This window comes from Dunckerocampus dactyliophorus, chromosome 3 (genome assembly GCF_027744805.1).
Source record: "Dunckerocampus dactyliophorus isolate RoL2022-P2 chromosome 3, RoL_Ddac_1.1, whole genome shotgun sequence".
NCBI lineage: Eukaryota > Metazoa > Chordata > Actinopteri > Syngnathiformes > Syngnathidae > Dunckerocampus > Dunckerocampus dactyliophorus.
Genome location: NC_072821.1, coordinates 29633316 through 29660738, shown reverse-complemented (window position 1 = coordinate 29660738; position 27423 = coordinate 29633316). Strand labels below are relative to the sequence as shown.

The following is a 27423-nucleotide window of genomic DNA, read 5'->3' as shown; positions in this document are numbered from 1 at the left end:
TTTTGGAAAATTTGGTAGAAAAAAACCCAGCAGAAATGGGAAAAACAGCTGTAATTTTATCAGAATAACGTTGTATTGTTACGAGAAAAAAGTTGCAATTTTACGAGAATAAACTCATATAATGTGATTTCAGTAGCATCGTGTTGAAATATCAAAAAAGAAAAATACAATATATTTTTTTAATAGTTGTCATATTTTTGAGAAACAAAACACAGATTCAAAGATATATCACGAGAATAAAGTCAAAATATTATGGGAATAAAGTCAAGAAAACAAATTGAAATGAAAAAAGTTGAAATAGTTGGAACAAAACAATAGCAAAAATGTAAAAACAGCTGTCATTTTACACAAATAAAGTCTAAATATTAAGAGAAATATGTCATAATCGAATGAGAGAAAAAGTTGAAATTTTATGACAATAAACTTGTAATATTATGGGGAAAATCATGTCATTTTAGTAGCATTTCACCTGTATCATAAAGCTGAAATTCTTGGAACATATATAACTTTGCATGTCTACATCGGTTGGTTTCCAAAATATCAAAGTGTCCCTTACATCCTTTCATTTTTCAGTGTATGGCCCTCGCTGGGAAAAGTTTGGACACCCGTGCATTAACAGCAATAAATGACAATGCATGACAGAGATTGTGACGTGCAGAGTGCTCTCATCTACCTTTCACAGAACAGGTGGATGTCAGAGTTGACCAACAGCCAACTATTTGTAGCCAGCTATGCCAGTAGTAAACAAATACAAGTGTAAGACTTTAACCATGCAAGTCAAGACATGTTCAACTGAGAGCTGTTCTTTCATTCAGATTTCTCTCTGCAGAGTGCATTCCATATATGGCTTGCTCCTGGTACAGACAAATTCATGATGTCAGTCTGCATGTGTCCATGCTGGAGTTTTCCTTTCACCAATAGTCAGCTGGGGTAGACTCCATGTGGTAGAAAATGGATGAAGGTTTGGTGTCATTTCCATCCCAGGTTTGATATTGGTATTCGACTTGTTGTACCACTTCCCCTGTTGTGGGTAACACGTGTGTTAGTACCTTGCTGGACTGGTCACCAATCACAGACACATTACTGACAAAACCAATCACAACACTTTTTTTTTTCCAGTGTTTTGTGATTTGGAACCACTTGTCAGCAGGTTTAATGACATTCAACAGGGTGAAACTGAAAAGAAGACGGACAATGCAATCAAAATATGGATATGTGCAGCAAAATATCCACTCATAGAATGCATTGCTACTATAGAAAACATTAAACATGTCCAAATAATATGACCTTATGCTACAGACGCCATGTTGGACGATTTGGCAAATCGCAGGTTATTTACATAGGACTCTTTTTTAAAGTCAAATAATACATTTGCAGGCATCTTGCACAAACTTCCACTACATACCGGAGATGCAACCTTAAACAAAATATCTATACAGTATTTTTCTTCAAAAGGACACCACGAAGTTGTGAAATGACTTGATGGATACCGCCGTCAAATAAAGTTTTGTTCAAAACAGACATTCTGAAATTGCAATACCTGAAGTGACCATTTGAGGTCGCTGAAAACATAAACTATCATTAAATGAATGACAAGGGATTTTACACTTTTCCAAGACCCCAAGTGGACATGAAAAAAAAATTGATGGGTAAAAATAAAAAATAAACAAAAAAAGAATGTGTTCCCTTGGGGACTCTGTACTTTTGGAAGTTGCACAGGTATGGAAAACAAAACCAAAACACAAAGAAGGTGTACAAACAAGATGACAAATTTGTAAAAACACGGAGTTAAGTATTTACTCAAACATAATACGTAGTGACATTCAAAATCATCATAAAATGCAAACATCAACATAACATTACTATTAGCTTTTAGTGGCCTTCACACAAGGAGGGTAGGGAGTTATAACTGTTGGCATAATCATATTTCCAATAACAACGAACGTCCTCCCAATATTGGCTTTCCTGAGCTCCCTGCCGGCTGATCTTAGGAATGTAGCAAAGATTCTGACGCTCAATCAGTCGCAAAACAGAGCCTGTCAGAAGGTTCATTGCCCTCCGCCTTCAAATGTCATGAAAGAAGCTCAACATGGAGACAAAAAGAAAACACATAGACAGCATATGTGTCTATGTTTTACCAAAGCTGTGGATCCTCTTCGTTACATCGGTGCGATCATTACTTCCATCATTTGCCACAATTGTGGATGACCCAGCTGGAGGCGTTGACATCCAACTTGAAAATGTTCATGACCCATTCATCCTTCTGAGCTCCCTCCATGAACTCTGACAAGGTTATTTGACCTGTAAAAACACATAAAGACAAAACTCAACACACTCAGAAATACCTCAAAACCCTCAACATGGTTGTCATGTACATCTTTTTATTAATCTCCTCGTTGTGTTCAAATATATTATTTATGATGACAATTATTATCCATCCATCCATTTTCTATGTCGCTTCTCCTCATTAGGGTTGCGGGGGTATGCTGGAGCCTATCACAGCTAACTTCGGGCGACAGGCAGGGTACACTCTGGACTGGTCGCCAGCCAATCGCAGGGCACATATAGACAAACAATTATTATTTCTTTACTTATTTATGTATTTATTACAATTGTTACATTATACAGTAAACCCTCTGCGCTTCATGCTCGGAATTTCACAGCTTCATGGTTTTCAAAAATGTATTAATTACAAATCATGCAGTTTCGTGGTTGAATACGAGGTATTATTAGTGAAAATATGCATATATAAGGCAATTTTTATTTTATTTTTTGCCTAACCTAAGCATTTTCAAGCATAAAAACGGCTAAGTGAAGTAAAATACAAATATAAGGCATCCAGAAAAAGCAGAGTTGCGATGATATGTAATATTCCACACCGGTCACTAGGTGTCAGTAATGTTACTGTAATGTTCAGTGAGATGCACAAGCACCAGACTTGATCTTGTTCCCAGTATCTCAGACCCTCAGTGTATTCAAACTAGACCACTGGTACCGCGGTGGGCTTGGGTTCGATTTTCCCTCCCTGTACTGGGCCCCGCTCAAACTGATCACTCATGTTATGTTTGCCTGTGCTATCACTTAATTGTACACCACCCTATTATAGTCATCCATCGTTTACCACGGTTAATTGGTTCCAGACCCGACCCTGATAAGTGAATTTCTGCCAAGTTCGAATCCGTATTTGTCTTTATAAATAAATAAAGTTGTTTATGACCTTTTGATACAGTTTTTAACATTATTAGAGCCCTGTAGACATGAAATAACATTTACACTTACGCATATTACCCAATATAGTAAATATATGAGAAAAAGGTCACAAGTAATAATATGAGGAAAAATACAGTTATTTTAATAGCATAAAGTTGAAATATTAAAGAAAGATGTTATTTTTTATAGTCATAATATTATGAAAACAAACAAAACAACAAAAGTTGTAATTTTTAGAAAATTAGGTTTGCAAAAAAAGTCATTTTATGAGAATAAAGTAAAAATGTTATGGCAATAAAGTCAGAATTACGAGAAGGAAATTAAGAAGAAGAAAGCTGAAAGAGTTGGATAAAAAAACAACAGCAAAAGTGACAATTTTTAAATCAAAATAAAGTAAAATTATTAGGAGAAAACAGTCCTTTTCTAACAAGCAAAAAGATGCAATTTTACCAGAATAAACTCATAATATTATGAGGAAAAATAATATCATTTCAGTAGCATAGAGTTGAAAAATTAAAGAAAACAAATTTCCTCTTTTTCTTTTTAAAGTCGTGTGAGAAACAAACAAAATTAAGGTGGAATTTTGGGGATTATAGTCAAAATATTCTGGAAATGAAGTCATAATATTACGAGAAGAAAAATTACAGAGACTTTTTGTGGCTCTTACTGGAAAAAGTTTGGACACCCCGGTCAGGTCAGAGGAGGGGTAGCGTCCCAAACGGATGAACGCACTCACGCGCCCTTATTCAAACATACTTACCATCATTATTCTGGTCAACCAGGTCAAAGATTCTGTCACAGATTTCAGATGGTGTCAAAGTAACATCAGTTTTTTGGAGCTTGATTTTGTAGAGAATCTGTAGGGTGGACACAAACACAAACACACACACACAACAAATAAGATTACTCATAAACTAGTCAGTCTTACTGTGCAATAAATTTCTACGAGTAGATGTACTCAACTAAGGTTGTTAACCCAGACTCAATGAAGAAGAGACACGTCTGGTATTGATATTCATTGCTACATGTACTGTAAACAAATGCTGGAGTGTGAAGATGATGTCTTGTCAACACACGTACAGTATCATTTCGTGGACTCAAAGAAAGCATCAAAGAGAGCCCAAAGAAAGCATGCATGTGTTGGTGACTCAGTTGCTGTGAAGAATGGATGGTGGTTCTGTTAGTTGGGAATCTAGAGACAGTTTTAATCATCTTTACTACGCGTGTGTGGGTGTGTGGTTTATTTGTTCATAGAATACTGCACAGAACGATGAACAACTTGTGTCTGTCTCCTTCCTATCTCTTAATAAGCACAGCAGACTCTATATTTCCAAGTGTCCTGTATGCTTTTTTATGGAGCGCGGCTGAAAAATAGACCATCATGATGGCAAAATAAGTTGCAAGTGCCAGAGTTTGGATAGAGAAGGTGAGAAACACTACCGAATTCAATACAAAAGGTAGCGTCTGTTACACAATCAGGGATGGGAATCGAAAGTCCAGTCCAATCATTTGCCAGTTTTGCAAACGATTCCCTTATCAATTTTAGTGGGAGCAAATGAAATCACCAAGTCACGCGTGTCAACGTCATTCACCAGTGACCATGAGTAACATGGCGCCCAATCGGCGGTACAAACATTCGAAAGCCTGAGAAACGATGACAACAATGGAGCTTGCAGTACTTGCAAAGCAAAAATTTCTTCAAAGGGAGGAAATACTACCAATATGCAGAAACATTTTCACACACAGCATGCGATAACTTTGAATGAATGTTGCTTTTTCCATCTGCTCTGGAGTGAATCTCCACCCAGCAGCTGCAGTGATGTGAGCACAACTCTGCTGTTAATACTGTAGGGAAATAACTAACACTGCTAACATGTTAGTGCCATTTGCCTCATTGTAAACCCTGCTATTACTAACCATTAACCTTAAATGAAAGCCCTCTCATTACATTTAGATGACCATAACAACGAGAGACAGAGTCTGACTGGCACGGAGGCTGGCAGTACTCGTTCCAGTTTGCGTCTACCTTTATAGATTCTCTTTTCATCTTTTCATTCTCCGTGAATGTGTTTGTTCAATTTATTATTAGTATGATTATTTCATATTTATTTTCAAAGCAAATACATTTTTCTGGGGGCGCCCCGAACCCTGGGCTGCGGGCCTCTTAAGACCTCACCTGGAATACAGTACCACTGGAATCATGTTATTTCTAAACTAAACTAAGGTGATGAGTATCCTTAACCTGTTTGTTCCCTTCTATCCAAATGAGAATTGATAAAGAACCAAAACATTATGCAGAATTGAAAAGGGGATAAAACCATAACAATTTTTTTTTTTATCAATTGCCATCATTAGTTACAATAGTTTGGTGATGTAAAGGTTCCTAGTTAGCACAGGTGTCAGGGGGAACGGTTTAAAGGAAAACTGCACTTTTTTGGGGAATTTTGCCCATCATCCACGATCCTTATGTGAAACATGAGCACACGTCTTTCCCTTTTCTGTGCGTTCTAAAGCGAGAAAAACAGTTAACATGAGGGAGCTAACAATGCACGTCATGGGATACACCTATTTCGATTAGGGCGTGTCTGTTTGTTACTACTAATCATGGCAGACTTTGTGAAAGCCGCCGCTGCCGACTACTTTTGAACAAATGAGGATCCAGAACCTTTTCTTTTTGAGCCTGAATATACAACGGATGAGCTACAGGTTTCGCAAGCTGAGCCTGGAGCTTGTCAAGAGATTGCATCACAACGAATGAAGAATTGTTAGCGCGAACAAACCCCGCAGCGATAGAAACTTTTTTCCAGCTACCCAAAATAAACTGGAAAAGACGCCCCAGACCAGCTGGACCAGATGGACAACTGTCCATCGACTAAGTCACCATGATATTATTTCTGATACATGGAGCACATAGAGCGATATCACAACACAGTCCATCTAGCCGTGTATAAACAAAACATGGAATGTGGGCTAATATTTTACAAATAACTAGGTTGTCTATTCGCAGTGACGGAGCCAGACCAACAACTACGCCAGAACAATAGTTCTTTGCTTTAGCTGCTACAATAACAATGTCGCTGTAGCTTGGTTTATATGCAGGTCAGTTATGGAAATAGAACATTGTTTTTTGGAGTTTTTATTGGGGGGTTTTATAGCAAAACAGGTGTGTCCCGTTATGTGCATTGTTTGCTCCCACATGCTAGGTGTTATTCCTCCCTTCTCCCTAGAATGTGCAGAAAAGAGAAAGATCTGTGGTCATGTTTCGCATAAGGCTTGTGGATAATGGTAAAAATAAAAGTGCAGTTCTCCTTTAAGGGAGACACATAACAGAAAGTGAAGCAGGCCACTGTGTGTCATGATGATTGTACCTGTTCAAGTGAGCAAATATAAGTATCTAACTGGCCACTCTTTAAAGTTAACTTTGTAACAGATGTGTGTCTCATTTATATGTATTTCACTTTGTTTTCTGCATGTAAAACTATGGTTTTTCTCCGTAAAATGTGTTTGCGTTTTATATTTTTGGGTGTCTGGAACGGATTAATTGGATTTCCATTATTTCTTATGGGTAAAATGGATTCGCTTTTCATGCGTTTTGGTTTTCGCCAGACCTTTTGGAACACGTTAATGACGAAAACCGAGGTTCCGGTGTACATGAGTTGTTTTGGTAGTGTGCTAATTGGACTTCATCCTTTAAGGCTTACTGTCAAGTCAGTCCAGATATAGCAAAGTATTTCAGTATGTAAGCCGTGTCTTTTCTTGAGTAATGGGCTCTTAAGAGGATTAACATTATGAAAGCAAACACGGTGACTTTTTTTCCAAGAGTCCCACAATAATTGACAAGAGTAATTCTCCACATACCCTGATGATGCGTTTCACCTCTTTCCTGTCTAACTTTCCATTTCCGTCCTTGTCATACATCTTGAAAGACCACTTGAGCCGGTCTTCAAGGTTTCCTCGCAGGATGAGATGAAGCGCCGCAACATACTCCAGGAAGTCCAGGGCGTTGTCCTGATATCAAAAGAGCATATTGGACTTCAATCGCGATGACAACACGATGCTTTGCAGTGTTTACCTGGTTTGTGTCAAAGGAGCGAAATATTGTTTCAATGAAGAGCGACTCCTCTGCAGACGTGCTGGGGACTCCGAAGATCCTCTTGAACTCGTGCAAATGCAGAGCACCGCTCGGACACTCTTTCATGAAAATGATGCACAGCTCCTGAATCTGCGCCAAGTCCATCTCCTCACTGTGGCTTTCCTCTTGCCCCATCGTCTCGATCGGCCGTAAAAATGCTGAAATGTCCCCAGGTCACAAAAACACGGACACTCTGTCAAGCAGCATGTCCAACTGGAGGTCTTAAGAGGGCAATCCCATTAACTCCCTGAGCACTCCACGGTGACAAGAGGCATGCTGGGAAGCCAAGATGGAGTAAGACGTCAAAAAGCAGTTGTCTCCCTGTGTTTGGACATATTGTTGCTCAATAAACCCACATCTAAAAACCTTGAGTAATCAAAGCAAATGAATGCAAAGGTCGTATTGGTTCATCCCTAATGTTGGTTTAAAATAAGATATTATACAAAGACATTTGTTGGGATTATCATAATTATTGGTGTGCTGCAGATTTGAATTTCACACACGAAATGATACATTCAAATATGAAATCAGGCAGGGGTGCCAAAATGTTTTCCCGAGAGGGCCACACGCTGAAAAATGAAAGGATGCAAGGGCCACTCTGACATTATGTAAAGATGCTAAGAAGTTATATATGTACAGTATATGTATATTTTTTTCAAAACTGCATCTGAGCTTTGTGATATAGGTGAAAAAGTCTATTATTAGTACCAGCTTCGCTCTTTTGTTCCCCATTTTTTCAGTGTTTAAAATGTTCCAAATATTTCCACTTTCTTCTTGTAAATTTTATTCTCAGAATATTATAACTTTATTTCCATAATATTTTGACTTTATTCCCAAAGTATTATAACTTTTTCAATAACCTAGTTTTCCATAAATTATAACTTTCAGTTTTGTTTGTTTCTCATAATATTATGACTTTAAAAAGTAAGTTTTTTCTTTAATATTTCAACTCAATGCTACTAAAATTACATTATTTTTCCTCACAATATTATGTGTTCTCATAAAATCTCAACTTGCAATACAACTTTTTTCTCTTAATATTTTGACTTTAGGCAAGGCAAGGCAAGTTTATTTATGGAGGACAATTCATACACAAGGCAAATCAAAGTGCTTTACAGAAAATAAGGGTAAAATCACCTCACAAAATCATTACATAAAAACATAAAATCAACCTAAAATCATTACATAAAGTTCCACAAATGACTCCATAAAAAGATTAAGAATGAAGAGTGCAGATAAAATACTTTGAGTTGTCATATGCACAGCTGAATAGAAGTGTTTTCAGCTTGGATTTGAACATTGCCAAAGTTGAGGATTGTCGCGCATCTTCTGGAAGACTGTGCCAGATTTTGGCAGCATAAAACTGAAAAGCAGCCTCACCATGTTTAGTCCTAACTCTTGGCACCTGCAGGAGACGCGGCCCTCAGTTTCTCAGAGCTCGCGATGGTTTATGTGGCTCTAACATGTCAGAGATGTACTTTGGCGCAAGAACATGAAGAGACTTGTACACAAGCAGAACTGTTTTAAAGTCTATTCTCTGAGCAACAGGAAGCCAGTGCAGAGACCTCAGTACTGGACTAGTAGGGTCATATTTCCTGGTTCTAGTCAGGACTCGAGCAGCAGCATTCTGGATGTACTGCAGCTGTTTTACTGCTTTAGAGAGCCCGTGGAGCAGGCCTTTACAGAGGTCTCGCCTAATAGAGACAAAGCCATGGATTAGTCTCTCTACTGTAAATCTGGCTTAGAAACGATTACCTTAATTTTGGTAATGTTTTTAGGTGGTAAAAAGCTGATGATGTTATTCAATTCATGTGGTTGTTAAAATTCATATCTGAGTCCATTGTTACCACGAGATTTCTAACCTGATGATTAGGTTTTAGAGAAAGAGTCTCAAGGTGACTAATACACCTTGTCTTTCTGTGGACCAAAGACAATGAATTTTGTCTGAGTTTAGCTGGAGAAAGTTGTTTTGCATCCACACACTGATCTGTTTGATGCATTGGCAAAGTAAATCTGCAGGACCATGTTCACCGGCCGTCAGTGACAAATTTTTTTCCATTTCTGCTGGGTTATTTAAATTATTATTTTCTACTATTTCAGCGTTCTTCTTGTAAAATGTTTTTTCTCTGAATTACAAATTCAGTCCCATAATATTCTAACTTTATTTTTGTAACATTATAACTTTTTTCCAAACCAAATTTTCCAAAAATTGCAACTACTTTTACTTAGTTTTTTGTTTGTTTTTCATAATATTACTGTCACGTTCACGCTCCCTTGTTCTGTTTCTCTGTCTTCTCCTTGTTTGTGTTCTTCACAGATCCCCTGCTCTCGGCTGGAGGTGGAGCTACTGGTCGCACCGAACACTTATCATCCACCCATCTACTTATGCTGAGTGCTGTCAGCCGTGAGACGCCGGATGATTCTTCCAGGTACCCTGTGTTCCCATGTGCGGCGTCTCTCCCGTTGTACATCAACGTTAGCCTTTTTCGGTGCGTCCAGTAACTGCCTGCCTCCGCCAGGTTGTTATTATTGCTGCTTCATGGTGCTACCCTTTTTCACCATTGCTTTTTGTTCAATTGTGGAACGAATAAAAGATTGTGTTCATCTCACCTGCCTCTCGCCTCTGGGTCTGGGGTCCAGACTCACACCAAAGCGTGACAATTACAACTTTTAAAAAAATGCCTTTCTTTAATATTTCAATTTTATAAAATTATGTGAATTTTCCTTATAACATTATGGCTTTTTCTAAGTAGATTACAACTTTTGTCTCTTTTGACTTTATTCTTGGAAAATTACAATTGCAGTTTTTTCAGTTTTCTTGCTAAATTATATTTTTAGAATAAAAAAATAGCCGTGGGCTGCAAATGGACCACGGCCTGCACTTTAGACGCCCCTGAAATAAGGCGAGCAGTACACACAACGTAGCGTGGTATACGCCTGACTTTGTTGGCTACTCAGTAAATATTGCTGATAAAATGCGTGTTCAATCTTTAGCATTCACACATGGTGAGCAGTTGAACATTGTTCAACTTACTTCATTTCAACTTATCATTTACACTCATTTGACAACAACAACATCAAAGTGTGAGCTAAAACATTGGCTGTGAAATAAATTTATTTAGGAAACACTTTATGTCTGAATGAAATAATGGTTTTGTTTTTCTTCTTCTCTTTCCCTCTTTTCATATTAAGTTGGTGCTGTGGTTCATGGAATATTTACTATTAACATTCCTAATTAGTAGGGGTCTCACAAGAAGATTAGAACTTGATGAGATTTTGTCATTCAGAAAACAGGGATAAAGTAATTATTCACACAATAACCGAAAATTAACTCCATAATTTTAAATATATTGTGTATGCGTGTCAAGTAGGAAGATGGTTCACTGCGTGCATTGGTTTCGGCACCTTGGCCCGTTTGTTCCATAGAACAGCGGCATGAATGAAGTCCATCCATCCATTTTCTACACCGCTTCTCCTCTTTAGGCTCGGGGGGAAGCAACTTCGGCCAATATAGACAGATATAGACAATTTAGAGTCGCCTAACATGCATGTTTTTGGATGTGGGAGGAAACCGGAGTACCTGGAGAAAACCCACGCACACACAGGGAGAACATGCAAACTCCACACGGAGATGCCCAAGGGGGAATCGAACAACAACATGCTAACCACTAGACCAGAGGCACCCGCGCCCTCGCTACTCCTTTGGTTTGAGCTACGTCACGTGGTGGACGTGAGTATCACGCCTATAGAGGGCGCCCATCTGCCACACATACTGTATGCGCTGACTTGATGAGCGTATATGATGACCGCTGAACATTAGCAAATAGGATTTTTTTTTTCTTTCTTGTGGCCCACAGCTACAACCGCCACTGCACACAGAGTGCAGAAGAGCGTAGCCTCCTGAGGAGGTAATGTAGTGTATATTAAATTGGTAGATTGCAATATATTGTCATTTTTTTTTTATTTTTACATTGTACTTTTCTTAAAAGTGATGTTAAAATCTCGTCATGTCTTCTTCTCGTAGACCACATCTCGTGTATCATATGAACTGAACTGAGTGTCTCCTGACACCCCTACTAATTAGATTAAATGTTGAAGCTGACGATAAAGAAGGCAAAAAGAGCACATCGACAAGCCTTTATTTATCACTGATACGATATTTAAGCTACAACAAAAACATTTGAAAAGAGAAACTGGTTCAGTGTTTCATGTTTACTCTTTGACGCCAGTGCAGCAGTTCTTTTGGACAGGGAAATGTCAACTGGTGGGTCAGACACAAAAGTGGGCCGCCACAGACAGCTCGTCATCAAAAATGATTAAAATACAACATACAACCAATGTCTGACATTGTTTTTGTTTTTTTCAAGTCAAATTGAGCAAAATTTTAGTCATCTTCCTCCTCGCTATACAATCAATGCACAGTTAGAAGCGAAACATCTGCTTTTATGTTTTGATTTACTGCAATTTTGACATTTTATTTCAATGTATGCAATATTTGTATGCACCGTTATCATGTTCCTCGTCATTTCCTTTCCGTCATTTACATTCATAGAAAATGCACTTTGGACATGCAAATATGTGTATTACTGTTTAAAGGGATGGTGTAGTCATTAAAAAAACATGTAGAAAGGCAGAATAAGTAAATGTAGATGAAGTACAAGTATGAATGAAGAGGTAGATTTATAGCACAGAGACAGAGAAGCTAATATAAATTGGTGGGTGGTTACAAAATTTCCACGTCAACCTGATCCACTCTACTAAAAATACACACACATAAAAATCAAATAAATAAAAACCACGCTGGGAGCTTAGATGATGCCGAACTGAGCCAGGTCGCTGAGCTCCATGTCACCAAACGCCTCCCAGGGACACACCACTGCAGAGTCTGCACAAACCAATAAGATAAATATACATCATATATAGAAAAAAATCACATACAGTAATCCCTCGCCACACGTTTTTTCAAAAATTGTGCTTCGTGGTTGAATACGACCTATTATTAGTCAAAAAGGAGGCATATTTAAGCACATTTTATATATTTTTGCCTAAATGAAGCAGTTTCAAACATAAAAATCGCTAAATGACGTGAAATACAAATATTAAGGCAAGAAGATGCATTCAAAGACTTTGTTACGTCGTATTCTACACTGATCCCTATGTGTCAGTAATGTTACTGTAATCTTGAGTGAGACACACAAACACCGCACCAGGCGTTTTTGCCGGTTTGAATTATCTGATAAAAGACACAATAATCCCTAACACGGGCTGCTGTTGCACCCGTAACCCAAGCCAAGCTAAAACTCAACTCTGAACCCCCGACGTCACTTCCTGTCTCATAGCACCAGAACACATTTACAGCAACACACAAGTATGAGTCTTATTTATGTCTTATTTTCTCCTATTATGTCTACTATATTGTGTAATCGGAGTGTAAAGGTGACTATAGAGGTCTTATTTAATGTGTAGAAGGTTCTAATAATGTTAAAAACTGGTTGAAAACAGGTTTCTTTGCTCTAACTACAAAAATATTCCATTTATAATTAAGGAAATCTACTTGGAACCAATTAACCATGATAAATGAGGGATTAATGTATATAAAAAAAATTTCAGATGTATATTTTAACTACATCTTACCTCCAAGACCCTCCATCCCTGGAACATCATTGCCAAATCTTTTTTGGGAAAAAGATAGAAAGTATAAGAGAAATATGTGGATTATGCTGAGGTTATTGATGAGATTTACCCCTTCTGTCCTGCTTTGGGGGCTTTGCTCTTGAACTGCCTGGTTTCCTTCTGTTTGAACTTTGGAGGAGCCGCCTTGTTTCCTCCTTGTGCCGCTGCCACGTTCATGTCTCAAGCTTTGGACTGCAAACAATCATGATTGTTATTCATCATTTAAGATGACAACTACAGTAGAGTACCGTCCCTTTCTTATATAATACTGGATGTCACACTTTCTATGTCTGAGGTGTTCATGTGTAAATCCTCTTTGTGTCAGAGATCATCTGTGTTATCTGAGGTCACACTCATCTCATGTTCTGTGGCAAAGGTGGATTACAGCATGGATTACAAGGTATTTATATTTACCATTGTATCATTTACTATATTTACCATGTTCAGATGTCACCAGCACGTTGAAATTACTTCTCAGCATGGTGCAGTTCACTTTTCCACAACCAAAAAATGGTTATAATGACTATTATTGATGCTTCATTATTTTTATAAAGGCTCCATTTATGATTGATGACTTGAAGAGAACAATACAATTAATACAAATACCTTTTAAAAACATTTTTTACAATAAAAAAATGGAAAAAAGGTTTAAAAAAGTACTGTATTTGTTAAAAATAAAGTTTTTTAACTTTGACTTTCTTTTACTGAGTACTTCTTTTACAATATTTTGTAAAGTTGACTTTTGCTGCCAATCCTTTTGAATGAAGACTTTCACAAAACGTCACAACAAATATTCACAACAATACCAACCTTTTCAGTAAATACAACTAGAAAGGAATGTAATTTCAAGACAAACAGCTCTTTTACATTTTACGTTTTACATTACTAAATACTAGAGCTGCAACAATTAATCGCTGTATCAATGATTAATCGTTTGACCAATTAATCCACAACTCTTTTGTTATTCGATTAATGTTTTTTAAAATTAAAAAATGTAAATATCCTCTGATTTTATCCTCTCGATTGTGAATATTTTTGAATGTCCTTTGCCATCCATGAAAGCTGACCTGTTATCTCTGTGCTTTAGTCAAAACATGATATTCACAAACATCAGCTTTGACTTTGGAAATCGGTGATCAGCGTTTTTGCCTCTTTGCCTCTCAAACCACTAACTGTTTGTGTTTGGTTCATATCGATAAACTTTTTCCTGCTCGGGCCACATAGTGACAAATGAAAGGATGCAGGGGGAACTTTGATAGTTTGTAAATATGCTGAGAATTTATATATATATATATTTCAAGAAAAAACTGCATCTCAGCTTTGTGATATAGGTGAAAAAGTGAAAAATTGGGGTGAACTTCACTTTTTGCTTTTTACTCACATTTTTGTTGTTTTTTCAAAATATTATATATATTTCAACTTCTTAATTGATCTTTGTAAATTTTCTTCCTGTAATATTTTGACTTAAATTCTCATATTATACCTTTTCCCCAACCTAATTTCCCCCAAAAATTGCAACTTTGTTTCTCTAAATATTATGACTTTTAAAAAAGAACATAATTTTCTTTAATATTTCAACTCTATGCTACTAAAATGACATTATTATTCCGCGTGATATTTCGAGTTTATGCTCATAAAATTGCAACTTTTTTTCTCCTTCCAATGCAACTTTTTTCTCTTCATACTTTGACTTCAGTCTCATAAAATTATAGCCGTTTTTTTTCATTTTGGTATTTTCCAAATGTTTTAACTATCTTCTTGTAAATTTTCTTCTGTAATATTAAGTCTTTATTCCCATAATATTTTGACCTTTCTCCCATAATTATAACATTTTCCTCAACCTACTTTTCAAAAAATTACAAAATGTATTTTGTTTTGTTATATTACATCATTACAGAAATAAAGTTTTTTTTCTTTAATATTTCAACTTAATGCTACTAAAATTAGGTTATTCTCGTAAAATTGGGACTTTTTTTTGTTAGATTACAACTTTTTCCCCTTAACTTTATTCTTGTAAAATTACTGCTGATTTTTCCATTTTTTTGCTGTTTGTGTTTCTTTTAGTTTTCTTGTTAAATGATATTGTTAGAATGTGCTACGGGTCAATAAAACACAACTGCAGGCTGCAAATGGCCCTCGGGCCGCACTTTGGACACCCCTGGTATAGGGCCCAATCTATTACTCGATTAATCGAAACAGATTAATCCAGATTAATTGACTAAGAAAATAATCATTAGTTGCAGCCCTACTAAATACATTGTGTACATTACCACTTTGCTTTATACAATGTTTGTACATTACTGTTTACACTACAGATGTATTTTCCTATTTATGTGTTTTAGAAGAGTGGTTCTCAAATGAGGCTACAACTGAAGTTCTATGAAGTTTAACTTTCGAACAAGACCAGTACAGACGTTTTGGAGAGTAACAAATCAAATAGTGATTCTACAGCGCTGTCTTTTACATCTTTTTTTCCACCGAAAAGTATTTTAATCTGGTTATTCCACAGGGGTACTTGACAAACAAGGTTGACGGGCATTGTTTTACAAGTTGTGATCAAAAAAGGTACTTACTGCGTTTGCTGGATTCCAAAAAAAGTTCTCTTTGCAGAGAAGCGGTGAAAAAGCAGCTGCAAGACAAAGACTGTGTCTTCTTTCTTCTTGCAGTGTCTCTATTCTGTCCCCTTCATTGCCGACATGGTCTTTATAGTCCTGCTTTAAGCTCCTCCCACTGCTTGAACTTGTATACAGTGATACGCTGACGGGTTATTTTCAGTTAAGGCAGCTTATTTCATAAGAGTTAATCTCAGGGTTAACAGTACTATAATCTTGTTCCGATAGTACATACAGTTTTCTATACAAATTATATCTACACCAGTAATCGGTGACTATTTGTGACAGTCCCTTCTCTCACTGTCACACAATCATTGTCATCGATGGTCCTTATAAACTCATTTGAATTCACTGACAGAACATTCATTAAAAAACTGTAAAAAGACAGAAAACAGTGTGTTATATCTGTGCTTTTAGTTGCTTGTAATTTAGAAAGTCAGCATCACAACTGTATTTTGATCTGTTAGTCAAGATTCAGTAAGTCTTTAGGCACACACACAATAAAGAACACATAGTAAACATTAAATAATATAAATACAATAAAAAAAATCAAATGCAGCTTGAATGTGAGACTTCTGGGATCTTCTATTTGGCACTGGTTCTTCCATATGTTACTAGCTGACCAGTCAGTCACGTTTGCTGCTAATTTCATTGTATTTAAAAGAAATGAGCACATGGGCTGTGACAAAATGTCCACAACATACATTACACAATGTAAAAAGGGTGACATCACCCACATTCTAAGTGACCTGAGCAGGATTATCTCTGCAGCTTATAGCCACTCAAAAAACAGACGTTATGTCCTGTATGTCTGGATGATAATCACGTTGACTTGTAACGCTGGGGTGTGCCCAGGATACGGCGGACATGAAAGCTGATTTGTTCTACCAGTAGAACATGCAGACATGTGAGTAACGTTCCACAGGCGCACAAACAAGGCTTGAAACATACAGTATTAAAAAAGAGAAAAAGCAACATTTGAACATATGTCCTTACACCACAGGGGCAGAGGCGGCGTATAGTGGTGAAAAGTTAGGATAATTCCAAGGGCCCAAAAATGATAGAGGCCACAAAAGATAGGTAATATTAAAAAATAAGAACGGGAGTGGCGGCAATGTGATTCTTTTGTAGTTAATTGGTTCCAGACATGACCGTGATAAGTGATTTTACGCTACTCCTTATTTATAAATAGAATATTTTCATAGAGCATAGAAAACCTGTTTAAAACCTTCGAAATACGTTTTTGTCATGAAATCACAGCCCTATAGCCACCTTTACACTCCTATTACCCAATACATAACAAAACATAGGCCATTTAAGACATAATACTCTTGTGTGTTTCTGTAAATGTATTCCAGTGCTAGGGGAGCTGAGTGTGGGAAGGACAGGAAGTGGTGTCGGGGGTTCAGAGTTGAGTTTTAGCTTGGCTTGGGTTACGGCTGCAACAATAGCCCGTATTAGGGATGATTGTGCCTGTTCATTGAAACCTGCAATTAATGCCTGTTGTTCCGGCAATCAAGTCTGGTGCTTGTGTGTCTCACCAAACATTACAGTAACATTACTGACACCTACTGACCACTGTAGAATCCTAAATATCATCACATGTTTGAATGCATTTTTTAAATGCCCTATACTGTATTTGTATTTAGGTCACTTGGCCATTTTTATGCTTGAAAATGCTTAATTTAGGCAAAAAAATGTAAAATTTGCATGTTTGCATGTTTTTGAACTAATAATAGGCCATATTCAACCACAAAACAGCATGATCCAATAATCAATATATTTATGAAAAACCATGACAGTGAAGCCGCAACATTCAAAGGGCAAAGTTGGCGAGGGATTACTGCATGTGAAAATAACCGTAGGGACGTGTATACATAGTTTAGACACACTTAAATGCTTTAGATCATCAAACACATTTAAATATTAGTCAATGACAACACAACTGAACACAAAATGCAGTAATGTAATGTAACTTTAATGTAACTTTTTATTATTAAGGAAAAAAAATCAAACCTACATGGCCCTGTGTGAAAAAGTAATTGCTCCCCGTGTTAAAACATAACTAACTGAGATTAATTGAGATCAGTCTGGAAAAGGTTAAAGGCCATTTCTAAAGCTTTGGGACTCCAGCAAACCACAGTGAGAGCCCATCCATCCATCCATCCATTTTTCTATACCGCTTCTTCCTCATTAGGGTCGCGGGGGCATGCTGGAGCCTATCCCAGCTGACTTTGGGCAACAGGCGGGGTACACCCTGGACTGGTCGCCAGCCAATCGCAGGGCACATATAGACAAACAACCATTCACACTCACATTCATATCTATGGCCATTTTAGAGTCGCCAATTAACCTTACCTGCATGTTTTTGGAATGTGTGAGGAAGCCGGAGTACAGTGAGAGCCATTATCCACAAATGGCATAAACATGGAACAGTGGTGAAGTGGCCGGCCAACCAAAATTATCCCAAGAGTGCAGCGACGACTCATCCAAGGGGTCACAAAAGTCCCCACAACAACATCCAAAGAACTGTACGCCTCACTTGCCTGGGTTCAGGTCAGTGTTCATGACTCCACCATAAGAAAGACACTGCATGGGAAAAAACAGCCTGCATAGCAGCATTCCAAGATGAAAACCACTGCTGAACAAAAATAACTTAATGGTTTGTCTCAATTTTGCCAGAAAACATCTTGATGATCCCCAAGACCTTTGAGAAAATACATCTGGCGTAAAATTAACGCCACATTTCAGAAAAAGAACATCATACCAACAGTAGAATATGGTGGTGGTAGTGTGAAGGTGTGGGGCTGTTTTACTGCTTCAGGACATGGAAAGACTTGCAGTGATAAATACAATCATGAATTCTGTGTCTACCAAAAAATCCTGAAGGAGAATGTCCGTCCTTCTGTTCCTGACCTCAAGCTGAAACCAACTTGGGTTCTGCAGCAGGACAATGATCCAAAACACACCAGCAAATCCACCTCTGAATAGCTAAAGAGAAACAAAATTAACACTTTGGAGTGGTCTAGTCAAAGTCCTGACCTAAATCCTGTTGAGATGCTGTGACCTGACTTTAAAAAGGCGGTTCATGCTTGAAAACCGTCCAGAGTGGCTGAATTACAACAATTCTGCAAAGATAAGTGGGCCAAAATTTCTCTACAGCGCTGTAAGAGACTCATTGCAACTTATCGCAAACACTTGATTGCAGTTGTTGCTGCTAAGGGTGGCCCAAGCAGTTATTAGGTTTCGGGAGCAAACACTTTTTCACACAGGGCCATATAGGTTTGTTTTTTTTCTCCCTTAATGATAAAAAGTTTCATTTAAAAACTGCATTTGGTGTTCAGTTGTGTTGTCATTAACTGATATTTAACTTTTTTTTGATGATCTGAAACACTTAAATGTGACAAAAAAATAAGAAATCAGGAAAGAGACAAACACTTTTTCCCACCGCTGTAGTTAGATTTTTATTGATCCCCACGGAAATAGAAAATACTGTATGGTTAATGGCAGATCAACTCACAAAGGTGATGAATTCTTATTAAAAAGAAGAGAAAGCAGTAACGTCTTTCAGTCATTCAAACAGGCACCATTGGATAAATGATTTCAATCTTTAGGATTGTTTGTGCTTCATTCTACACTTACATACTACTTGTAGTACTTACATGTAGTCTATGCATGCACAGCTCTCCATGAGCACGGGATGTTGACTAATATTTTTAATTTTCTGGTACCAATATTTGTTTATTTGGCATGAGAAAGATCTTTATACAATATATCATCTCCTACTCCATAAAGGCAGCATTGTTGAGGTAAGCATCAGTGACAGGCAGGTAGCTTGTCTGGTCTACAAGTGGGGCAGTGCTGGTCTGCTGGATGAAATGCTGCAGGTTACATTGTCTCAACTCCTTATTCAGCTCCTCAACTGTCTCCCATCTGCCCTAAAAGATGAGGCGGGGTTGTATTAATCATCCGATATGATGCATCTTAAAACAAAAAAAGATTTTTATGTCACTTCTTGTCCAAAACCGATGAAGATCACAAGACGAAAATTGCATACCAAATCTCCATTCCTCATATAAACAGCCATTACAATGAGATATGACCAAGAAGACCATAAAGTTAATTCATGTCGCATCTTTTGTCCAAATGAATAAATGTACTAGTATTTCACTGTCTGCATTGCATGGATTGTATGCAGAGCATTCTTCCAGCTCCTGGAGAGAGCCAATATGGTCACCAACCGGTCACAAGGTGACAGTAATGTTACCGTAATGTTGGGTGAGACACACAAGTACCAGACTTGATCGCCGGAACAACAGGCTTTTATTGCAGGTTTGAATGATCCCACAACAGTCACAATAATCCCTAACACGAGCTACTGTTATGGCCGTAACCCCCACTAAGCTAAAACTCTGAACCCCTAACCTCACTTCCTGTCTGTCCCTCACTCAGCTCCCGTAGCACCGGAACACATTTACAGCAACAAACACAGCCATGAGTCTTATTTATGTCTTAAATTGATTATTTTCTCTTATTGTGTCTACTATATTGGGTAGCAGACTATAAAGGTGACTATAGGGGCATTGTTTCATGTCTAGCCAGCTCTGATAATTTGCTTTGCTGTGCTCTAACTATGAAAATATTCCATTTATAAATGAGGAAATATACTTAATGGAAATTCACTTATTACGGTCTGGAACCAATTAACCATGATAAGAGAGTACACCACTATCTGTATCTGTATTTTTTCACCCATTTAAATCATCATCTGTACTCAGAGTGGGCGAGGCATAAACCTGAAGTGGGCGTGGTTTAACCGCAAATGGGTGGGGCTTACATCGGTACATTATTTTAAGTCTGAAATTGACATGGATTGACCAAAAGTTGCTATATTTATTGTTTATTATTCAGCTATATGTGTACTGTGTATGTGTGTAACTGATCTGTAAGACTTTTTAAATAATTAAAAAATAAATTTAATTCGTTTTTTAATGATCAGTGTGAAGTTGGTGATTCATGCAAACATCCACAAGGAGGAAAGAATCTGTCAGTCAGCCTTGTTGTTCACTCAAAAGCACGGCGTTCAAAAAAAAAAAAGCACGGCGTTCAGTACTACAAGCAAAGTTTTCCAACTGACTTTATATCAACAGCCAAATTATAAGCAAGCAGATTAAAAAAAAACCTGGCGGTGACTGACACACGGCCTGTATACAGCTGTCTTGTGAAATGCACCGCGTACATTACCAAACAAGTTTAAGATTGCAACGTGCATACTGCAACGTATTGAGAGGGGTGTACTATTTTACCACGCTTATGTACAGGATATAATGTAGTATGATAGTCATACAGGCACGATGTTTCATGCACTTCATGGAATAAGACAAAAATACATTCCAAGGAAAAAAGTGGTCATGCTACTCCAATTGAGTTGCGTAAGTGACTGACGCAACACAAGCCGGCACAGTGCTGTCTTGTCAAATGCACCACGCACTTTACGAAAGAAGTTCAACCGAAATAGAGGCCAGCTGAGTAAAACCTAATAAAGTGGAGGCAGTGGACAAAGCCACACCACTCACATGATGCACCACTCAGCTTTTCTGTGGCTGCAGCCTGTCTGTCTCAAGAGGGGCGCACGCTGTGTGAGACTGGCTAATCACAGAGCTTGAAGTGTGAATACATAATGAGGATTTTCTTTCATCACAATTATGGATAATGACGAGATGTACTTGCTTCATGCTCGTATTCAGCAAAAATGCATTATGCTCATCCCTAGTCGGCAACCTTTAATATTAAAAGAGCCATTTTGCTCCCTGCTTTACTAAAGAAAAATACTCTGGAGCGGCAAAACATAGCACAACTTATATACAGTATACTGTATGGGAGATCACGAGTTTTGAGTAGTGGCCTAAAGGACAAAATCGCAGGCACAAGCGGCTGCAATGAGTATTGTCCATAGAGATAAGGTGAGAAATAATGTCATTCGGGAGAAATGTGGAGTAGAACCGCTGGAGAGGAGCCAGATGAGATGGCTCGAGCATCTGGTTGGGATGCCCCCCAGACGTCTCCCTGAGGAGGTGTTCAGGGAATGCCTGATCGGTTGGAGGCCTCGGGGAAGACCACCGCCTCAGGATCCGCCGAGAGGAGCTGGATGAAGCAGCCGGGGGAGAGGGAGGCCTTGGCTTCTCGTATTAGGCTGCTGCGGCTGTGACCCAATCTCGGATAAGCCGAAGAAGATGGATAGATGGAATTCTAGCATCCATGTGAGGCTAACTAAATTTTAGGCCCAATTATTATCATTGTACCATTTATGGTAGATGCTCCATAAATATCCATCCATCCTTTTTCTCTGCCACTTATCCTAATTAGGGTCGCGGGGGCATGCTGGAGCCTATCCCAGCTGACTTTGGGCGAGAGGCGGTGTACACCCTGGATTGGTCGCCAACCAATTGCAGGGCACATATAGACAACCATTCACATTCATATCTATGGACAATTTAGAGTCACCAATTAACCTAACATGCATGTTTTTGGAATGTGGGAGAAAACCCACGCACGCACAGGGAGAACAAACTACAGACAGAGATGCCCAGCGGAGATTCGAACCCAGATCTTCCCGATCTCCTGACTGTGTGGCCTGTGTGCCATGCGGCCTGCTCCATAACTAGAAATACCATAATACTATAAAATAAAATATGCAAGTCATACCCGAAGTCTTTCCTCTGCAGCTTGTATGTCTCTCGAAGTCTTTGACAATGTGTCTTTCAGTTCTTCTCCCTGCTGCGCACGTTGCTTGAGCTCCTGTTTTAGGGGCCTCAAGATTTCCAAAGGATGTTGAGTGTCCACCTGAGAGGTACTGATGTCACTCTGGAGATGTGCAAAAAGGTCCAGAAGCTCTTCAATCTGAGAAGTTTGATCCTCTACTGATGACTGGACGTGGTTGAGACGACTCTGCAAGTCTGTCAAATGGGAAGAATGAAGAATGTCAACATATTTTATTTGAAGAAACTCAAAAGGGACAATTTAGAAAATGAAGACATCGCTCCTACCTTGTTCTCTGTCTATTTCTTCCTGTAACGATTCTCCCCATAGTTGACTCATCATCAGCTCTGCTTCATTGTGTCTGAATCGATGCTCTAGTCTGTTCAGTTCATCAGTTGCCACCAAATTCCATCCAGGAATTGCAGCATTGGCCATTACTTGCTCCTGCCACTCTGTGTCATCCTCCAGAGCTTGAAGGTGATGCTCTAAGTCCTCCAGCATCATCTGTTGCTGCAGAATCTGCCTAAACACCTCCTCCTTGGAGGTGCCATCCCACTGGATCATGTTTTGCCAATTGACAGGGGAAGCTTTTGGTTCTGGTGAGGTTCTTGGAGAAGGGGACCAGGCTTGGTTTGACTGAGTCCTCCTGGGATCTGTGGATGGACCAAGACTGAAAGTGAGAGCCTTCTTTGGCTTCCTGTGTTTGACGGATTCCGGCTTTGGTGGTTTAAGAAGGGCAGGGTGGATGACTCTGGATGTTTTGTCTTGCCCGGCACTCAGGCTGGGACCGGTCCACCGCAGAATAAACTGGACCTCTCCAGCAAACTGTCCCAGTTTATTCAGATGCTGCAGTGGACATTCATCGGCTCCCAGTTGTCTCTCTGTGCCCCGGAATTGCAAGACCAGAACGTAACGACCAGTTTGACCTGTGTGAGAAAGAAACCATAAAAAGTGAACTATACTCTGTAACGGGGTGGCCAAACGTTTTCCACCGAGAGCCATATGCTGAAAAATGAAAGGGTGCAGGGCCAATTTGATATTTTGTAAACCAACCCCAGATATGCTTAGAAGTTACGTATATTTCAAGAAAAAATAACCTGCATCTCAGCTTTGTGATATTGGTGAAAAAAACGCATTATTAGTATCACCATTAGGCGTTTTTTAAAAATCATTTTCCAAATATTTCAACTTTCTTCTAATACATTTTCTAATACATTTTATTTTCAATTATGACTTCATTCCCATATTTTGACTTCATTCTCGTAAAATTATGACTTTTCCCCCAACCTAATTTACCAAAATGTGTTTGTTGTCTTGTTTTTCTTGTCTTTTTTCTTTAATAGTTCAACTTTATGTAACTAAAATTATATAATTTTTCCGCATAATATTACATTGTTACTCTCATAAAATTAGGACTTTTTCTCGTTAGATTGTAATATTTTGACCTTATTCCCTAAATATTCTATTCTCCCTCCTCCATCATCATGTCCTGTCGTTTGTTCATATTTTGTTTGTTATTCTTGTAAAATTTCTGCTGTTTTTTTTTCTTGTTTTCCAACTATTTTAACTTTGTTCTTGTAAATTTTCTTCTAGTAATTATGACCATATTCCAAAAAATGACAACTATATTCCTCATTTAGTTTGTTTCTCATAATATTATGACTTGATAAAAATAAAGTCTTTTCTTTATTATTTCAACTTCATGCTACTATGTTATTTTTCATCATATTATTTTGTCAGTCTTCATTTTGTCAAATTTTGACGTTTTCTCGTAAGATTAACACTTTTTCCTCTTAATATTTTTGACATTATTCCCATACTATTGTGACTTTTTCCCCAAACTAATTGTCCAAAAATGACAACATTATTCATTTATTTTGTTTCTCACAACATAACTTTTATAAAATAACATATTTTTTTTCTTTATTTCAGCTCTCTGCTAATAAAATGACATTATTTTTCCTCATAATATTACGAGTTCATTGCGACTTTTTTCTTGTAAGAATATGACGTATTTCTCTTAATATTTTGACTTTATTCTTGTAAAATGTCTGCTGTTTTTTCCATTTCTGCTGTTATTTATTTGTTATTGTTTTCCACCTATTGTAACTTGGTTCTTGTACATTTTCTTCAAGTAATTACAACTTTATTCCCTGACTTCACTGATTATGTCATAACTTTCTCCGCAACCAAATTTTCCAAAAATTACAACTCTATTTTTGTTTGTTTCTCGTGATATCAAGACTTTATAAAAATACAGTCGTTCCTCCGTTATTGCAGTTAATTGGTTTCAGACCTGACGGCGATAAGTGAATTTCCACCAAATTGGATTCAATATTAATAAATGGATTATAGTTAGACCATAGAAAAATGTTTAGGACTTTCTAAATGCATTTTTTAAATTATAAGAGCATGGAAGACATGAAATAACACCCCATAGTCACCTTTAGGCTCCTTTTATTTTTTGTTTACACCACATTGCTAATCCACAGGCTACGGGATCACTGTAGCGACACAAGAGACGGCCACGGCTTTAAGCATAGCATGCTAGCAAGATTACTATAAATATAGTCCTCTAAAATATAGACCTCTAAAAATAAAGATAATTTGTGACAATCAACTGCATAGATATGTAAGCGCTGTCAAACTATACATCTTTAATGATAAATGAGAGCATTTCACAACGGTCGGGAGCTCAAGGGGACAAAAATGTTTTGATCTCGGGCGCATTTTTCGATCTTTAATATAAGCTATACTGTACTGTACTGTCATGGATGACAAAAAGACAGCAAAGACGGCTTACCAATTGCTTGTGCGAGAGAAATGACAACATCCTGACAGGAAGTAGTCTGGGATATACCACATACGACTCTGACCACACCTTCCACCCACACCTTGATCTCCATGTCTGACACACAACACCAGCAGAAGCTGCAGGAGGACACACACCTGAATAAAGGCATTTGTTATTAACACTGTATATATGACAAATACAATGGTAGAAGCAGAAAACAAGCAGAACAATGAAATAATATTGACAAACTGTGCCTTCTATTGAAAGTAAGACATGATACACATCCAATGTCTGACTTCATATTTGCGTTTTCATATTTGCTTTTATCTAATATACTTTGATTGTATATGATCCTAATTATTCTGCAATAAAAAAAAGACTTTAACTGAACATTTTGAAGAGAATGAAAGCTGCATCACTGACACCTCTAACCCACTAGGAAAGCTGATCATTTGCACATGAACACATTTTGGTGTGTGCGTGTGTGTGTGTGCGTGCGCGCGTGTGTGTGTGTGTGTGCGTGTGTACAAATGTGCTAAAAGCAGGAATGTAGCAGAACACGCTGACATTCCTGGATGACTCACACTCCGCATACACTTCCACTGTGTTTACGGCATCTACAGGGATTGAAATAATAAAATATGAGATTTAAATAATTAAATGTGGCAACTAGAGTGATTTAATTAATTAAATATGGTAACTAGGGTGATTTAAATAAGGACATTTGTCAAGTAGAGTGATTTTGTGAATGAAATACGGCAACTAGAGTGATTCAAATAATGAAATATGGCAACTAGAGGGATTTAAATGCACTTACCTCTAGATATGATTGATGGTGTTGAGCCTGCTGGCCAGTGTTGCTGAGCTTGGTCACGAGCAAAGGAGACTAACTAACATGCAGTATTTATCCACAGTAACGTGCCAGTTGAGGAGGAGGAGACACGGAGCACAGGAATGTGGACCTCCTAGGTGTTCTGGGAGAAAGGTGATGTCAAATGTGGGTGGAAACTTGCGGTTGTCACACCACAACAGTTGCAATTTCGCTACATTGAAGTGTCATTTAAAAGCCTGCTGTTTGAAAAGTATGTACGGACAGATGGATGATTCACAGAAAATGAAATGACACTGTTTCCTTCGTCCAGCCAATGTTTGCCTAAAGTTTGGAGTCCATGGAGATCACCAGAGATCCATTTTCTTCCCTGGATATATTTTTATTCGACCTACTAGTAAACTACAGTCACCTTTACTTGCTGCCTTTTTGTCTGTTTGCTGTCTTCACTTTTGTCTTCAGCAACTGAAATATTTGCTGCATTGACTTGAAATCAGACCACTGACCTTCAGTTATTTGCCTTCAAAAAGTTTTCATTTGTATATCATAGTACCAGAAACACAGCAAGGTGTGGTTTTTCAATACCACTCTATCCTCCTGCCTCAAGAAACTCGCAACTATCAAACCAGAACCGTTACATTCAGACACTCGGTCCCCTGGTTCAATCCCACACTAAACCAGAAGAAAGTAAGGGTACGACAATTGGAACGCCGACACAAAAATAAATGGTCTTACTGTCCACCTCCTAGCCCACTCTCCCTCGCCTCTTCCCGCCTCTCCCTCTCCTCCTGTTGTCGCTTCCATAACAACACAGGAAAGACACAAACACCTGAACCTGCAAACTCAATCCCAACCCATCCCCCATCCCATCCAGCTTCATCAAAGCCTGACCCCCACCTCTCATTACATCAATAATTAACATTTCTCTCACCTCTGGTTTCGTCCCTCCTTCACTGAAACCTGTTGCCATCACCCCCATCCTGAACAAACCTGGTCTCAACCCTGACATAATGGACAACTTCCGGCCAATTCCAACCTCTCATTACTCATTACTCATCAGCCCTTCTAAAAACCACAAATTACCTTCTTCTTGCATTGGACTCAAACCATCTCACCATCCTTATTCTCTTGGACCTCACAGCAGCCTTCGACACCATCAGTCACTCCATCCTCCCCTCCCGACTTTCATCCACCCTCAACCACAATGGAACTGCACTCACCTGGATTATCTCATCATATCTCACCGACCCTCATCAATTCATACTAGGGCTGTCAATCAATTTAAATATTTAATTATGATTAATCGCATTTAGTCCAAAGTTAACTCAATTAATTAATTAAACACACTTCACAGATAGAAATAAATTTGTATCTATAATAAGTAGGGATGTAAATCTCTTTGTGGTGAACGATT

General features: G+C 38.2%; 3 protein-coding genes across 7 annotated transcripts; all 3 read right to left on the bottom strand.

Moving 5' to 3' along the window:
• Positions 1-182: 182 nt before the first annotated feature.
• LOC129178809 (guanylyl cyclase-activating protein 2-like) lies at positions 183-7552 on the bottom strand. 2 transcript variants are annotated; one of them, XM_054771394.1, is made up of 5 exons: positions 7283-7552; positions 7069-7218; positions 3971-4067; positions 2139-2301; positions 183-1021 (listed from the first exon to the last, which is right to left on the bottom strand). In XM_054771394.1, the coding sequence occupies exons 1-4, from the start codon at positions 7475-7477 to the stop codon at positions 2186-2188; spliced, it is 558 nt and encodes a 185-aa protein (XP_054627369.1). In that variant the 5' UTR covers positions 7478-7552; the 3' UTR covers positions 183-1021; positions 2139-2185. The 2 variants fall into 2 exon arrangements, with proteins under 2 accessions (XP_054627369.1, XP_054627368.1); XM_054771393.1 differs by having other exon boundaries at positions 184-2301.
• Positions 7553-11464: 3912 nt separating this feature from the next.
• Positions 11465-15734, bottom strand: LOC129178810 (retinal cone rhodopsin-sensitive cGMP 3',5'-cyclic phosphodiesterase subunit gamma-like). The gene is made up of 4 exons (XM_054771395.1): positions 15589-15734; positions 13086-13207; positions 12977-13014; positions 11465-12227 (listed from the first exon to the last, which is right to left on the bottom strand). Exons 2-4 carry the CDS (start codon positions 13190-13192, stop codon positions 12151-12153), a joined length of 222 nt encoding a protein of 73 aa, XP_054627370.1. The 5' UTR covers positions 13193-13207; positions 15589-15734; the 3' UTR covers positions 11465-12150.
• Positions 15735-15835: 101 nt separating this feature from the next.
• LOC129178808 (ras association domain-containing protein 7-like) lies at positions 15836-26827 on the bottom strand. Of its 4 annotated transcripts, XM_054771390.1 has the most exons (6): positions 25998-26826; positions 25765-25797; positions 25190-25335; positions 22674-23312; positions 22333-22583; positions 15836-19565 (listed from the first exon to the last, which is right to left on the bottom strand). In XM_054771390.1, the coding sequence occupies exons 3-6, from the start codon at positions 25290-25292 to the stop codon at positions 19410-19412; spliced, it is 1149 nt and encodes a 382-aa protein (XP_054627365.1). In that variant the 5' UTR covers positions 25293-25335; positions 25765-25797; positions 25998-26826; the 3' UTR covers positions 15836-19409. The 4 variants fall into 4 exon arrangements, with proteins under 4 accessions (XP_054627365.1, XP_054627363.1, XP_054627364.1 ...); XM_054771388.1 differs by having other exon boundaries at positions 25190-25797; XM_054771389.1 differs by lacking the exon at positions 25765-25797.
• Between the last annotated feature and the right edge of the window lie 596 nt (positions 26828-27423).

Excerpts from the sequence above, each read along its gene's own strand:
- LOC129178810 (XM_054771395.1), bottom strand. The coding sequence starts at position 13,192 with ATGAACGTGGCAGCGGCACAAGGAGGAAACAAGGCGGCTCCTCCAAAG. Across the intron at positions 13,015-13,085 it reads CCCAAAGCAGGACAGAAGGG|ATTTGGCAATGATGTTCCAG; the intron begins GTAAATCTCATC and ends TTCCCAAAAAAG. Across the intron at positions 12,228-12,976 it reads AGGGATGGAGGGTCTTGGAG|ACTCTGCAGTGGTGTGTCCC; the intron begins GTAAGATGTAGT and ends TGGTTTGTGCAG.
- LOC129178809 (XM_054771394.1), bottom strand. The coding sequence starts at position 7,477 with ATGGGGCAAGAGGAAAGCCACAGTGAGGAGATGGACTTGGCGCAGATT. Across the intron at positions 7,219-7,282 it reads GCTCCTTTGACACAAACCAG|GACAACGCCCTGGACTTCCT; the intron begins GTAAACACTGCA and ends TTTTGATATCAG. Across the intron at positions 4,068-7,068 it reads AGGTGAAACGCATCATCAGG|ATTCTCTACAAAATCAAGCT; the intron begins GTATGTGGAGAA and ends TCCACCCTACAG.
- LOC129178808 (XM_054771388.1), bottom strand. The coding sequence starts at position 25,349 with ATGCCTTTATTCAGGTGTGTGTCCTCCTGCAGCTTCTGCTGGTGTTGT. Across the intron at positions 23,313-25,189 it reads TTCTCTCGCACAAGCAATTG|GTCAAACTGGTCGTTACGTT; the intron begins GTAAGCCGTCTT and ends TTTCTCACACAG. Across the intron at positions 19,566-22,332 it reads CTGCAGAGGAAAGACTTCGG|GGCAGATGGGAGACAGTTGA; the intron begins GTATGACTTGCA and ends CTCATCTTTTAG.